Below are 16,770 nucleotides of genomic sequence, written 5' to 3'. Positions count from 1 at the left end.
TTGCGCGCAAACATCATCCGCCCGATCCGATACCAGACGTGGGTAGCCAATCCTGTGATGGTAAAGAAAAGCAACGGGTCATGGAGGATGTGTATTGACTTCAAGGACCTCAACAAAGCATGTCCGAAAGACTGTTACCCCCTCCCAAACATCGACGCAAAGGTGGACTCCGTGGCGCCATTCAAGCTCAAATGTTTCCTGGATGCCTACAAAGGCTATCACCAGATTCAAATGGCACCACAGGACGAAGACAAGACTGCCTTCAGAACCGACAAGGGTGTTTTTTGTTACACAAAAATGCCCTTTGGTTTAAAGAATGCAGGCGCAACCTATCAGAGACTTATGGATTCAGTTTTCAGTGAACAGATCGGAAGAAATCTAGAAGTCTACGTTGATGATTTGGTGATCAAGAGCAGGGAGGAGAGACAAATGCTTAAAGACATCGAGGAAACTCTTCAGCGCCTAACGGAAGTTAACATGAAGCTCAACCCGAGCAAATGTACTTTTGGCGCGGAAGAGGGGAAATTTCTTGGTGTAATGGTCACTAAGGATGGTTTCAAGGTGAACCCTGAAAAGGTGGAAGCCATCCTTGACATGCCTTCACCATCCACCATGAAAGAGGTTCAGAAGCTGAATGGTAGATTGGTGTCAATCAACAGGTTCCTAGCGAACCACGCCAGCAAATCTACTCCATTCGTTAACACTTTGAGGAACTGCTTGAAGAAGAGCCAATTCAAGTGGACGCCTGAGGCTGAGCAAGCTTTCACTGAGATAAAAGAATGTCTCATAAAGCTGCCCGCGCTCACAGCTCCACTTCCTGGCGAAACCCTTACATTGTACTAGTCAGCTGGAGATCGCGCCATCGGCGCAGTATTATTGGTGGATCGCAAGGGGATCCAAACGCCAATATACTATGTGAGTCGGGTGCTCACAGACCCTGAGACGCGCTATTCCATCATGGAAAAGTTAGTTTTGTCACTAACACACGCGTCGCGCAAGCTCCATAGATACTTCAATGGTCATCCTATTGAAGTTCTGACTGGTTACAACATCCAGCAAGTCTTGCGACGCCCTGCGCTCTCCGGAAGGCTGACAAAGTGGGCGCTGGAATTAGGTGAACACACGATCACCTATAAGCCCCGTCCAGCAATAAAGGGTCAAGTTTTAGCGGATTTCATCACGGAAATCCCAGAGGGAAAGATTGAAGAAGCTCAACGCGAGGTAGACCCTCCGCGAGCAAATGATGAAGAAGATGTTTGGAGGCTATTCACTGATGGAGCCTCCAACAGCGAAGGGTCCGGCGCAGGCCTCAAACTGGTGGACCCTGATAATCATGAATATACTTATGCTATTAGGTTGGACTTCAAGAGTACCAACAATGAGGCAGAGTATGAAGCCCTGCTGGCTGGTCTGCGCATTGCGCGCAAGTTTGGAGTTAAAAGGCTAGAGGCCCATGTTGATTCTTACTTGGTAGCTGCTCAGGTCAACGGCCTATATGACGCCAAGGAGAACACAATGCCTCTATATCTAGAGCAGGCAAAAAGCTCGTTGAGCAGTTTGACTTCTTCAGAATCATACACATCTCGCGCAGCGAAAACAAGTCCGCTGACGCGTTGAGTAAAATGGCGTCAACTAATTTTGATCACTTTGGCAAAGATGTCAGGGTGGAAGTAATGAGCAGCCCGTCAGTGCAAACGCAATCGGTCCTTGTAATTCATACAACCCCTTCATCCTGGATAACTCCAATAATGGAATTCCTGAAGGAGGGGAAGTTACCGGACGATCGCGCGCAGGCGAGGAAGATAAGACACAAGGCGCAGAACTATGAACTACTTGAGGGTACATTATATCGACGCTCTTATCTTGGACCGCTCATGAAATGCCTGGATGCTGAAGACGCAAGCTATGTGATTAGGGAGATTCACGAAGGAATCTGCGGAATACACGCTGGCCCGCGCATGGTGGTTGCCAAAGCAATGAGCGCAGGCTACTATTGCCAGGCATGTACTTGGATGCGCTAAAAGAAATCCAAAAATGCAAGGCATGTCAGAGCCACGCGCCAAACACCATGCGGCCAAAGAACAACTTGATTCCAGTGACCTCCGCATGGCCTTTCCACAAATGGGCCATTGATATTGTGGGGCCCCTGCCGCAAGCGCAAGGGCGAGTGAAATTTTTGGTAGTGGCAGTAGACTATTTCACAAAATGGGTTGAAGCCAAGCCACTAGCAAAAATCACAGCTGAGGCGATGAAGCAATTTATCTGGAGCCACATCATTTGCCGTTTTGGCCTTCCTATGGAAATTGTGAGCGACAATGGCAAACAATTCACTGACAGGAAGATATCCAGCTGGCTCAAAGAATTGCACATCAACCAAATCTTCACTTCGGTCTACCACCCTCAGGGGAATGGCCAAGTGGAGCGCACGAATCAAAGTTTGTTAAATGGGCTGAAGAAAAGGTTGGAGGGAGAATCCCATTCTTGGGTCGAAGAGTTACCTAATGTCCTGTGGGCGCACAGGACATTAAGCAAAACTAGCAATGGCGAATCTCCATTCAGCCTAACCTTTGGGACAGAGGCTATGATCCCAGCAGAAATTGGATGCACATCCCATAGGGTACTCATGATGAGCAAGACTGATAACGAGCGCGAAAGAAGATTGGACCTCAACTTGCTTGAAGGGCGCAGAGAAGCGGCTATCATCAATGAAGCCAAATACAAGAAAAAGCTGGAAAAATATTATAATCAGCGCGTTAAAGAATGCCACTTCAAGAAAAATGATTTTGTCCTTCGAAACAATGAAGCTAGCCGCGCGATACCCCCAGGAAAAATGTCCCCCAATTGGGAGGGACCTTATCAAATTTCAGAAGATTTGGGGAAAGGCGCGTACACTTTAAAAGATTTGAATGGAAAAAAGATACCGCGCGCGTGGAACGCGGCACAGCTTAGAAAATGCTTCATGTAAAAGTTCAAATATGTAATCAAGGCTTTTAAGCCATCATGAATGATGATTCGCGGTACCTTTCAATATTTGTTCTATTAACTTTGCATACATGTTTCACACTTCCTTTATTAATTTGGAGCAATATGACAACACTATATTGACTTCAAAACAAAATAAAACGAAGTAAAACATACATGCGCGAGCCTTAGCTCAAACGCGTTAACGAGTCTTAACTCTAAAACGTCAGGGCCTTAGCCCAAACCTACGAGCCTTAGCTCAAACACGTTAATGAGTCTTAACTCTAAAACGTCAGGGCCTTAGCCCAAAACAAAGAGCCTTAGCTCAAAACACTCACAAACATCCATCTTACATCCCGCGCAGCCTGATCATAAAAATCCGTAAACACAACTAAGGCAAAGTACATGCCATATTATAGTTGTTAAGGTCTCAGGTCGAGGTCGCGCTCGGAATCATAGTGGGTATCTGAGTAACACATGCTGACATGTAATGGCTAAAACTCATACTTCCATATAAAACCGCGCGACAACGACGCGCGAAAAAGGAATTGTGAAAAGTTATCGCGCATGTCAGCAAAAACAAGATACTGCGAAACCACTTACAAAATAGGACTATGGTTAAGTGAATAATTTCCTTACAACCTTGTTCTTATTTTAACGTGCAAGCATATCTTATATCTATACAAGCAAACATGAAGAGATGAATGGAAATGCGCAAGATGTAAAAAAGAGAAAACAAGTTTCATTCCATAGCATTGAAATTTACAAGTATGATGAGTTACAAATTACAAGTATAAAAAAAAAAATTATAAAATTTCATGAAGGGCTTCTCAAGTCTCCACGTCGACGTCAGCCACTTCATCACCCTCATCATCTCCCGCAGCATCTGGCGCGGCCTGCTCCTCATCTCCGAACTGACCATAGTCAAGTTCTTCCTCCTCATTGGAGTCTTCTATCACGACGGTGTCAGGAGCAGATTTTTTCGCAGCGCCAGAGCCGCTGGCAGGGGCAACATCCCCCGCGCCACCATCATCGCTACCAGCCCTCTCGCATTCATCGAGCAACTTCTTTAGCGCGCCGAGGTCGGGCTGGTCAGCAAGCGCAACTATCTGCAAAATCAATAGAAAAGTATTGAGTACAAAACACTTGGAAAATTAATCAAGTAAAACTCATTAAGGTCAAGGTACCTGCATAAGGATGGGGATGGGAGTATTCATGTACTTCTCCCCCACCGCGGCCATGTCCGCGCAGGCCGCGTCGCTCTTGTAAGGGTACTCGGATGGGTTCTTCTTCAACATGCCATATTCATACCCATCCGTAAACCCTTCAGCGCGACCCACCAAGCGCGCGGCAGCATTGCAGTCCATCACAAGGGCCTGAAACTCGGCGGAATATTTCATCGCCAAAGCGCAACGAGTCATGCCCTGTGACACCAGCCATTGGCGATCCTGCGCGAGGCCAGCAACAGACGTCGACGTCAGCCACTTCATCACCCTCATCATCTCCCGCAGCATCTGGCGCGGCCTGCTCCTCATCTCCGAACTGACCATAGTCAAGTTCTTCCTCCTCATTGGAGTCTTCTATCACGACGGTGTCAGGAGCAGATTTTTTCGCAGCGCCAGAGCCGCTGGCAGGGGCAACATCCCCCGCGCCACCATCATCGCTACCAGCCCTCTCGCATTCATCGAGCAACTTCTTTAGCGCGCCGAGGTCGGGCTGGTCAGCAAGCGCAACTATCTGCAAAATCAATAGAAAAGTATTGAGTACAAAACACTTGGAAAATTAATCAAGTAAAACTCATTAAGGTCAAGGTACCTGCATAAGGATGGGGATGGGAGTATTCATGTACTTCTCCCCCACCGCGGCCATGTCCGCGCAGGCCGCGTCGCTCTTGTAAGGGTACTCGGATGGGTTCTTCTTCAACATGCCATATTCATACCCATCCGTAAACCCTTCAGCGCGACCCACCAAGCGCGCGGCAGCATTGCAGTCCATCACAAGGGCCTGAAACTCGGCGGAATATTTCATCGCCAAAGCGCAACGAGTCATGCCCTGTGACACCAGCCATTGGCGATCCTGCGCGAGGCCAGCAACAGACGTCTCGAGGGCAGGAACCTAGGAGTTTAATAACTCAACGGTTTCCTTGGTCTTTTTTTAGCTCCTCCTTATCAGACGCTGCTGCCGCCAAAATTTTTTCTTTCTCCGCCTGCGCAGCACCAAGTGCTTCCTGGCTGGACGCTGCCGTCGCCAAGGCCTAATCTCTATCGGCCTGCGCGGCCGCCAACTCCCTCTTCAGGCGCGCAACCTCGCTCTCCAGTGATGATTTCTCAGTGATACTCTGGACGATAGCTTGGTCACGCGCCTCAGCCTGCTGTTCCAAGACACGCACTCTACGCGCGTACTTGGCAACTTCGGCCTCCGCCACCTGCTGCTTCTCCCGCGCAGCTTGGAGCTCATGCCCGCGCTTAATATAGGCGGTGTTGGCACTTGCTCGGTTTTCGCTGAGCTCCGCCTGGAGTTTCTCAGCTCGTGCGCGAGCATCAGAAAGGTTCCAGGCGGCAACCTTAGCCTCTCGCTGGGCTTCCACAAGAGCATCGCGTACTTTAATATAATCACGACGAATCTCCTGGGAGGCAGCAAAGAAAGCCGACCCAGCGAAAATATGGTCATTCAGCAAGTCCGCGCGGGTGCGCTCCTCCTGATACCTCCTTTCAGTAGGAGGCACGGCATGAGCCCAGAAGTCCTCGCATACGCCCAAGGATTGGAAGGAGCTGTCTTCATTAATACTCCATCTCGGGCGGTAAACGTGGTCACCTTCCTGCAAAACACAAGAAATGTTCTAAGTCATAAGATATACTTATATGGAGGTACGCGCGGCGGAGCAACAAATTAAAACATACCTGCGGGGATGAAGCAGAAAAGTCAGCGCCAGCCCCACCAGAAGTATGCGCTGCGAACTCTTGTGGCATCGCAGGGCTGCCGCGGTCTCCCAAGGAGTCTTCAGCTTGAGCCCCCTCATCCTCCTCATCTTCTTCAATAGGCCTCTTCTCCTGCGACCTGGAGGGCTCCAAACCAGTCTCGCGGGGAGGGCTGCGTGTAGGAGGAGGCGAGGGAGGTCTCGACGCCGCCAGTTCGGCGCGCAATACGGTTTCCTGCTCCTTGGTAATCCCAATAAGGGGAGACTCAGCACTAGCAGGAGCAGGACCAGAACCAGCGGCGCCGGCAACGGCGCCAGGAGTGTCGCCAGCAACTTGTACGCCAGCTACAACTCCTATGAACAAATCAACAAGGAAAAATGGTTTATGACTGAATCCAAAAGAAAAATTCAGAAGACAAGTGTGCAAAACATACCTTGGCGCAATTCTGTTCGCGCGGCGAACATCGCCATAAAGTTCATTCTACCCTTTTCAGAGGGTAGAACAGGGGACTCCGAAGCAGCCCCCGGCGCAGCCTCAGCACCTTGTGGCGCCTGCGGCTGATCTGCTACCGTCGCCGGTTCTGCAAACATTCAAAGGAGCAAAGGTTTAATAACAATTTAACCAGATGAAGATAAACAAAGTATACCTGTTGCAGGCGCGGCACTGCTTCTCTCTTCAGCCGCGCGAACGGAGGAGGTGACGCCACCATACCTCAAGTGGACAGGAGGTCTGCCCACCCTCACAGGCAGGGAAGCTAAAGAAACCTTGGTGGTAAACACCTGGGTTTCCTTAGGTCCTTTCGTTTGAGCATGGGGATGAGTAACAGGGGTGTCATTTTTCTTCTGTTTCTTACTGGCCCCTGCGCCAGATTTCCCCTTAGCTTTGCGCTTTAGTAGGGGCGCCTCCTCTTCCTCCTCCTCCTCTTCCGCGAGCTCCAGCTCGTAGTTTTCAAGCGCATCTGCAAAAACAACCAACAGAACTGTTAATAAACTTGGGTATTCTAAAGGAATGAGCATAAGTGCGAAGGCTTACCAGGCGCGTCACTGTCAAAGTCAAATTCCAGATCCACTGGGATGAACATGTCATCGAAGCGATCTGGGAAACCAACCTCCCCAGCGCCAAGCGCGACGGAGCCACCCTCCACTTGTTCATCATAAGCGGCAAGGACATAATCCTTGGTGACTGCGCAAAAACAAGTCAAGTGATATCAGCAAAAGAATTATGTTCGCGCAGAAAAAGAAATAAAGCAATGAAATAAACTTACACAAACCGTCGACTTGGATAACGGGCTCAAGCGCGCTGTCGGCCCATAGCTTACTCATGCCGACCCCCACCAGCGCCTCCTCGCGAATTTTCTTCGCGGGGGATGGTTCGGCGGTCAGTTTCTTAACCCAGGCGCCAGTTGGGTTCTTGAGGACACCCTCATCCGCAGGCGCAGAGGAGATAGAGCGCATGGTCATGCGGATGGGGATTACACCAGCCCTTATGTAAAAGAACCTCTCAGACCAGTCATGAAGGCTCTTGAATGAAACAGTGGAGCACTTCACCTTCTGACTGCGAGGAATAAAAGAGATCCAATTGTCTTGGATCTTGGGCTTGTAAAAATACTGAAAGCGCCGAGGAGTCGGCTCCTCGCGCTGGGATTTGCACATGAACTCAAAGTGAGTCACGCGCACGAGTCCAAACGGATGGACTTGGGATATATGAATCCCATAGAACTTCAGCAGTGCACCCACAAACCTTGTTATCGGGAGACGAAGGTTGTAGTGGGTGAAAAAGTGGCTATATAGGGATATATAGCCGGCAGGCGGGTCCGCCGCCGTTTGCCCGGCCCCAGGTAACATGCAGCCAAACAGGGGGAGAAAGCCCTGAGAGGCGATGAGGCTGTCGAGATCGGCCTGCTTCAATTTGCAGGGGATTTCATTCCACCTTTTGGTGGCCTTGGTCCTCCCTACTTCCTCCGATGTGGTCTCAACAACCCTCTTCCCTTTCCCCTTTTGCTTCAGTGTCGACATCACCACAGATTTCACACGGCGTCTTCGAGAGGCAATAGAGGTGATTGAGGGGCTAGACGAGTCTGAACTATCAGACATACAACTGCAGCAGCAAATAATAGAAGTTTCGAAACGATGAAAATACTCAATTCAGAATATGAAAGGCAGAAAATCGAAAATTTGCAACAATGAAGATGAAGATAAAAATTTCCTAAGGGCCTGCTTTTATAGGCCCAGGAGAGAGAAAAGTGGTAACTGATGGGATTTCACGCGCCCCCACTCGCAGGTGTAAGCCAACGAGGGCGCGGCACGTGTCCCTAACACTGTTGAGGGGACATAAAAACGTAACGGACCTGCCACGGAGCAGAGACGCGCCCCCACTCGCAGGTGCTAACCAATGCGAGCGCGACACGTGTTCAAGACAGCTGTGTGAGGGGACGTGAAATGCAACTGTAGCACCTCGAGCACACGAAACGTCTGACATGTTTACGGCGCACGTCACCACCAACTAACCACGTGTTTGGACTCTTCGTTTTCAACCCTTCGTTTTCAACCAAATGGATAGAACTTCGCGCAACGATGGAAACAACAAAGAAAACGACAAAACACCTTTTAAAAGACCAAATCAGTAAGTCTAATATCTATCTTACCGCGCTCGCGCGAGATAAGACACACATTAGACTGGGGGGGCTTGAAGAGGTATGTACCCGCCTCAACACCGAGCAAGGCGGGTCAACCCACAAGATAAAGACATTATGAAGGCACAAAGCCAAAACCTATGCGCATGGCGCATACAAAACATGCTCAGGCATCATATGCCCAGGCACACATATGCTCGCGCATCGCATATGCGCGCGGCGCATCAGCGCGCGGCGCATATCACATGCCCGTGCATATCACATCTGCCCAGGCACACATATGCTCGCGCATCACATATGCGCGCAACGCATCAGCGCGCGGCGCATATCACATCTGCGTATGAAATATCTGCGCGTGAGAATAAAGAGAAGACAACGCGCATCCTCAGGGTGGGCGCATATCATACGTGCACATAATCAACCTCGTCCTTATCCAAATCAGGATTAGGGCAACCTTGATTGTGCACATCAGACAACCTTCCAGAAGGCATCTTTTTAAGGAGAAAGAATATGCTGATGTTGACAGCTGCCAAATGAAAGGTCGACAACTCAGCATGACACATGTGTTACCACGTGATTACAACCAACGAGAAAGCGCCAGGTGTCCCAGAGGACACGTGGCGCAGTGCGATTGGAGGAGGCCAACGAGGTTGAGCCTAATCAGTGGAAACCCTAGCATTATAAATACAGCATCAACTCCACTTTGATGACACATTCATACTCAATCATTGACAGTTACAAGCAGTGATATCACATTCAATCATATTGAATTACATTCACTCACAATCAGTTACATACAAACACACAGTCTCACAATAAGAGGGTATTCAGCTATTCAGCAATACTCTTGAGATTCCCTTACACACATTATCATCTTCTCCACAATATACTGATTCTCACGCCGGAGGGTTACCCCAAAGAGGACCCCTCTGTCCCTTTCTGAGGGGTAAGTAACGGCGCTGTTCATTTTGTAGGTGGAAGAACACAGATCCAGAAGAACCATTGGTGAAATAGTATAATCACACCCGAGGAAAGTAGATCTGCTACCAGTGAGGAGATCCATGTTTCTTCAATGTTGTTTTGTTTTTTTGCATATGTAAGTTAAATTTTGAAGATGTTATATTTGCTTGAATTTTGACACATACATATTTTTGTAGTTTTTTAGACCAATACTCGAAACCCAATTAATCCTTAGTCACAAAACCCGAACCCGAAAACCTGAGTAACCCGTGGGAGATTAGGGTCAGGTATGAGTACTCGAAATGAATTTTTAAACCTGAGGAACCTGAAACCGAAAGTAAAACCCGAATAACACCCCTAGTCTTCGGACGATGGGTTTTCATTGGAAATGGTGGTGGCGGGGCGAGTCACTAGCACAATATGCGAACGAGGACGTGAATAACCCGGGTGGCCAGACTTTGTTGGTCGTTAACCGGGCCTATCTCTTTGTATGTGCGAGGGGCAAAAGTGGGAAACCTAAAAGAGGAAAGCAAACAATGCAAACACAGACTCCCAATACAGCCGCCAACTGAACCACAGACCAAGAACGAAGCCGCAAATGGGGAAGAACGGAAAGAAGCAAAGAAACCAACACCAAAACCATCGTAATCGCAAGGACGCATCATACTATCTTGAAGACGATGAGCCACAAGCATTGACCCAATCTGAGCCCACTAATGTCTCCGACGAAGAACCTGAATCAGACGACCAAAACCCATCAGACGACAACGATGATACTCATCATCTTCCATCAAAATTCTCACTTTATCAGCAATCTGTACAGGTATTAGTGATTCAAACAAAACCCTTAATTTAATTTGGGTTTTATTGAGTATTATTGAATCTTGTTGCAGTCACCTAAAGGAGACGTTAGTTATCTGCAAATGTTCTTTTTGACTTATGTTGGTGGCAGAGCACCTCTTCATCTGCAAGAAGATTTTTGTGGCACTGCTCTCTTAAGGTTAGTAATATTATTATTAATGTTAAGGTTATTAATATTATTTTAACGACCTGCTTGCGGTACGCGTATATAATGTATATATGTGTGGGCTCTCGAGTGGGCAAAACTGCTAAAGTGAAATTGTACTAATTTTGACGTTATTTTACTAATTTCGTGAAAATAACGTTAAAAGTGGCGGAAGGTTAATTAGGCATCATGTGGTGGCGTTAATAGCCGAAAGACAAGGGTACATGCATCAATCAGACGGGTTCTCGATGGTTGAGTGCTATGTGCCGTATGTCCAAGGCTTGATGCGAAACTACTATCGAGCCGGGGTAGAGGTAAGTTTGTCTACATCTTATCCTCCTCAGACCCTATTATAGCTTTGTTATTGGTGGGATTTACTAAGTACGACGACGCTGATGATTATCATTAATTTATGAAATTAAATGTTTTTTTGATATGCATCATGCTGCATTTTGGTAATATACTCACAATAAATGTGTTTTTAAGTATCAGTAGAAGAGTAAAGCTTTAAACTTTATGATGTAAACCTTAATTCTTTTAAGTTTTAAGTATTCATACTTTTCGAGTTTCTAAAGGAAACTAAATCAATGTTGATCGTTGAACTTCCCATAAATGGAAAGTATTAGATTGGAAACACTAATATGTGAATTGTGAAGCGTGTGATTCGATTACAGTACTGAGTGGCTCAGAAGTGACTCGAGAAGGACGTCGATAGGGTTGGATTTGGACGTCGAGGCTCTTGATTGGTGCATGGAGAATAATGTGAACAAAATCGGGGCGGATTTATCTTCTAGAATCTTCCTTTACCACGGGAACGTTTTGCAGCCTCAAGAAGCTAAATTGGTGAAATCCAATCTTCAAAGCATGGTGCAAAATATAACACTTGAAGAAAATGAAAGCGGTTCTGAACCCGTTGATGCAATTCCAGCTAGAGATATTATATGTGCATTTAACTATAGCTGTTGTTGTCTACATACTCGCCGTGAGCTTGTTTCATATTTCAAAAACGCCCTTCAAGCGTTGTCTAAAAAAGGCGGGATCTTTGTTATGGATCTTTATGGTGGCACCTCATCTGAATGTGAACTTAGGATGCAAAGGAAATTTCCTAATTTTACGGTAATTACATATCGTATATTATTAGGGCAATAAACAAGCCACGCCAGGTTGGGCTTGGACTCAAGCATGGCTCATAAAAAGCTCGAGCCAGCTTGTGTCGCGTTAGTTTTTTTTACACATTGATACATAAAAAACATACATTTTGAACATGCACATAATGCAAAATTTATAAAGTTGAGAATTTATAATATTATATATACTTTTTGTTCCCGATTTATTTAAAGATTGAGAGGCAGATTCAAAACATTATATGTATAAATGAGCCAAGCGAGAGAGCATGAGTCGAGCCGACTCCAGCTCGTTAAAAGACTGAGCCGGCTCGTCTTGTTTATTTTAACGAGTTTGAAAAGTCAAACTCGAGCTCGCTCGTGGCTTCATGAAATAAAATTTTGACATACACTTAACGCAAAGTTTATGCAGTGGAGAATTTGTTATATTATATGCATTAATTTTGTTTTTTATTGCAATATTTTTATCTGTTATTATTATTATTATTATATATTAAAATTTGGATTCTTATTTAAACGAATCAAGCAAGTGAGCAACGAGCCTAACCGACCCTGGCTTGGGCTCGACTTGCCATTTCTTTAGAATATTATCTTATATTTGTTCATAACTTGCCAGTATACATGGGAGCAAACGGGTTTTGACATAATTCAAAGGAAAACAAGAATCAGTCTGCATTATAGTCTGCATAAACATCAAAACAAGAAGCTTCGCCACGCGTTTTCATACAGCTGGAGACTGTAATACTTTTTTTATCCCATTATCGTTAAAGGGTGTATTATACATTTGACTAATATCCAAACATTGGTTAATATTTTGTGTTAGGTGGTCGTTACCAGAGATTAAAGATTGTATGGAAGAAGCAGGATTTCGGTCCGTTCATTTCTGGATCCGTCAAATGCCCGACAGTGAGAATATTAAAAGCATTCAAGGGTTCGGTGATGGCAAAGATATTAAATATGAAGAAGTTACAAGCTTTCAACAGAAGGATTCATGGAATGCTTATATTGTTGGTGTCTCATAGTATTTTTTTTATGATAAAAATAGTTACTTGAACATTGTGTTTTCATTTGATATAAGTTACTTGGTGTCTCAAGCTCGTTGACTTTCTAATGTTTTTACTTTTTCATTTGATATAAGTTTTACTTTTGGGCTACATTATTTTCCCCCGTGTTGTATCCATACAAAAATGAAAGTTTTAACATATTAAAGTTTCTAAACTAACATTGATGGAGCTTCAAGAAAGTCTTGTACTTAAATTGTTTTAATAGATAAGATTACAATGTGAATTAGCTTTCAACTAACATTGATGGAGCTTCACATGCCATCAGCTTTCAACTCTACCCTATATAGAATATGAAGTTAAATAATTCAAGTTATATTAATGAATTGAAGAAAAAAATCGTGGTGACATAACATCCTGGACTGATTAAATTTCCTCAACCTAGTCGTTTATTCTAGACGAAATTTGCTTTTGATTCCAGGCGAAAGTTGCTCTTATTTGTCCGTTTTAAGAGAAATTTATTGTCAGTAATCTACTTCAAGCGAAAAATAATTTTCATAGTTAACTAGACAAATGTCTTAGCAGAAGAATTTTATGTAATATCATGCTTGTATAAATATAAGTGAACAGTTTTGTATTCATATTTTATTTTTTATAAATTAATGTGACATAAAGTTGTATAATTAAAAATTAATGATGACTAAATCTCAATTGCATAAAAACTTGTAAAACTTTTCTCCAAGAAAAGTCGTAGTTATATTTAATTGGCTCTTAATTCATACAGTACTTTACATTTCATTCACCAATTAATTCCACCACATGGCACTTGTCACCATATTCCACCCCTTCCCCACATAAAACCCCCCTCTTCCCTTTTATAGTTTTATTATGTTTTATTATCATACCAAACGATACAAAAATTAAATAATCTATACTAGAAACAGATAAAAATAAACCGTCTACTCCACGATACATTAAATAATACTTATATAAATATAAATTTTACCATTATTAGCCACCATGTATATTACATGACTGTTAATTTATGACACGAACCTGTTAACATCACACGATACGTATTTTAACAGATTTGGGTTTAAGCTTAAAAGGTTTTGTGTCTTACACAAGTCGACATGTTTAAGACATGTTTAAATCCGCGTCTTAACATGTTAAAGACCTGATAGTAACCTTTGTAAATTTTTAATTTAAAAAATAAATACTCCTAAAGTCATACTTACATACAACATTTCACTCATGCCAGTCAAAACCAGATATTATATTTTTAATGGATAATATGATTTTTTTTTGTTTCAAGCATGTTATAGATATGTGGTTTTTTGCTTCAAGTATGTTATTGATTTGTGAGTTTTTGTTTCAAACATGTTATGAATTACGTATTAGTTAAGAGTTTTATACTTGTTTTGAAAAAAATGTTTCATAAACATGCACGTGTTCGGTTTAAAAAAATCACACGATTAGTTATCGTATCATTTTTTTATATAATACTACAGGTAATCATGTCATATCGTGTCGTTTACGACATGTTATGACAGCCTAACATATTGTATCATCAAGCATAACATTTACCAAAAGTAGACACGAAATTAAATAAACAAAAATTAAGAATGCGTCACGTCACAACATATTCCAAAAGTGCAGAATGGAATCCCACCTTCCCAACATAAACAAACAACAAACTATAATATCACTTCAATAATAATCACTCATTCACTCTAACCCACACGCAACAATTCATTCATCAATTAATCCTACTACAATGAAGAAGATGAATCCACCAACTTTCATCTATTTCAACTCCATTCTTTAATCTTTAACCTGACCCATCAAACATGATTGTTAAGCGGTCAGTTCGCCCCTTATTCAGTGCAGTTTTCGTCTTCGCCGCCGCCGCCGTCACTCTCTGCCTCCGTATCATCGTCTCCGGCGCCGGAAGAGACCGGTATATCCTCACCGACTCAATTCAAACACACGCGGTTTTTAATCAAACTTTATTATCATTTGCCGCGGTTGATTTGGGCGATGTTTCATTGAGGCAAAACGTCGAACACTTGGTGGACGGTGACTTTCAAAACCCTAAATTCAATCTCCACCGTTCGTTCCGGTCAATTGGACGATACCGGTTAGATACCGGAGCTAAGTCCGTCAGGGGTGGGCCCACCGAGCTTAATTTGCATAAACTGCAGCTCAATTTCCGGCGGTGTTTACAAGACTGGTGGCGCCGCCGTAAGTTTGACCCTGATGTAATGTTAAAGTCAAACATGGTCAACGTGTTGAAAGGTTCGAAATTTAGGAAGTATAAGACGTGTGCTGTGGTGGGTAATAGTGGGATTTTGCTGAAAGCTAGTTTAGGTGAAGTAATTGATAGTCATGAGTTTGTGATTCGGTTAAATAATGCGAGAATAGGCGGGTATGAACGGTTTGTCGGGTCGAAAACGAGCGTTTCGTTTATTAACAGCAATATCCTGCATTTATGTTCTCGCAGAGGCGGGTGTTTCTGTCACCCGTACGGAGAACAAGTGCCGATTATAATGTACATGTCGCAACCGGTTCATTTTCTCGGTTACACCGTTTGCAATTCGTCGCATAAATCACCGTTGATAATAACAGACCCGGAACTCGACGTGTTGTGTGCTCGAATTGTGAAGTATTATTCGGTGAAACGGTTTGTGGAATCTGGGAAGTCGTTGGAGGCGTGGAGTGAGTCGCATGGTGGACCCGAGTTTCATTACTCGTCGGGTATGCAGGCGGTTATGGTTGCTTTGGGGGTGTGTGAGAAAGTTAGTATGTTTGGGTTTGGTAAATCGGGTTCGGCTAAACATCATTACCATACTAATCAGAAAAAGGAGCTGAGTTTGCATGATTATGAGGCTGAGTATGATTTGTATCAAGATCTTGTTAACAATCCTAAGGCTGTACCTTTTGTTTCAGATAAGTTTAAGTTTCCAACTGTTGTTATTCATAGGTGACAATGTGGACAGTTTTTAGATGTGGTAATTGGTTTACACTTTTTTATAGATGTATACAAACATACATGAATGTCATGCATGATGCTATTCATCATACTAGACAATAACATCAATGATTTTGTGCAAAATAGACTGTTGATGTCACATCTTTTGCCATTTTTAGATGGACTAAAACCATTTATTTTCATAAACCATTGTTATGCCAACCAAATTGCAGAATATGATACTCATACTAAATTGCTCACCTAGAGTTAACCAGATCACAAGTTCTTGTGAAGATTCATGTACAACAGGCAAGAATCCTTTGTGCAAGTGCCTCAACATATTCGAACTTCGTGTTGAAGTTTGATTTTTGGGTTAGTGAATGTTAAAAAAAACACCAATTAGTGTTTTTTTAACATTCGTATTCGTATGTTAGTTTGCATATAGATTATTACATGCTCATATGTATTATTGTCTTATAGTTAGTAATTTTGCTTAAATCTCTATGTTAAGATTATAAATATCATTAAATATGTTAAAAACCTTTGATGAACAAACAAGCATTAGTGAACGTTCATGAACACAAGTGAACGAACATGACCTTTGCTCCTGTTTGTTCATTTAGTTAGAAATTTCTTGTTCATGTTTGAAATCAACGAGTTGAGGTGCACAGAACCGGTTCGGGTTTTGTTTTGCTTTTTTTTTTCCTCTCTCTCTCTCAAAACAGGTTCGGGTTAGACCGATTTGAAGAAAGACAAAGATCATGTGTAACCGATTTGGTGTCGTCCGGTTTCATTATTTCAACCCATAGTAGGATAGTAGGATAAGGTTCCGGTTCTTGTGAAACCTGTTCCTAATCGGGTTTGGTTCAGGGTTACGAACCGGATCTGTTTCTCTGTACACTCTAATATTATTGAGCTTGTATAAACTGGGCTATCTTTTTCTCCCCTAGCTCACAGATTGGCTCGATTTAGATTTTAACCCAGTAATGCGTGTGTGATTGATATGAAAGCATTTTTAAAACTCAACTATAATTATTGTAGTAAATTGTTTTTTAAGCAAACTATTTTAATTTCACAAAATCATTAAAAATAGACCTTATTTAATAATATTTATATAGATATGTTTCTAAGAAAGTAAGAAAGTAAGAAACTTTATAAGAACGTTAATAAACAAATCGGGTCGTTTTTTAGCATTAC

The 16,770-nt window shown here is 43.4% G+C and overlaps 1 protein-coding gene and 1 pseudogene across 1 annotated transcript; both read left to right on the top strand.

The window, feature by feature from the left end:
- Positions 1–10,055: 10,055 nt before the first annotated feature.
- Positions 10,056–12,631, top strand: LOC143637288 (uncharacterized). Its single transcript, XM_077104720.1, has 5 exons — positions 10,056–10,294; positions 10,365–10,471; positions 11,152–11,593; positions 12,218–12,339; positions 12,425–12,631. The coding sequence occupies exons 1-5, from the start codon at positions 10,070–10,072 to the stop codon at positions 12,621–12,623; spliced, it is 1,095 nt and encodes a 364-aa protein (XP_076960835.1). The 5' UTR covers positions 10,056–10,069; the 3' UTR covers positions 12,624–12,631.
- A 1,689-nt stretch (positions 12,632–14,320) lies between these two features.
- Positions 14,321–15,631, top strand: LOC143637287 (beta-1,6-galactosyltransferase GALT29A pseudogene; annotated as a pseudogene).
- Positions 15,632–16,770: the final 1,139 nt, after the last annotated feature.

Source organism: Bidens hawaiensis, unplaced genomic scaffold, assembly GCF_021521415.1.
Source record: "Bidens hawaiensis isolate Kalapana, Puna unplaced genomic scaffold, B.hawaiensis_p1.1 tig00008219_1, whole genome shotgun sequence".
NCBI lineage: Eukaryota > Viridiplantae > Streptophyta > Magnoliopsida > Asterales > Asteraceae > Bidens > Bidens hawaiensis.
The sequence above is the reverse complement of the archived record's forward strand: the minus strand, read 5'-3'. Positions and strand labels throughout refer to the sequence as shown.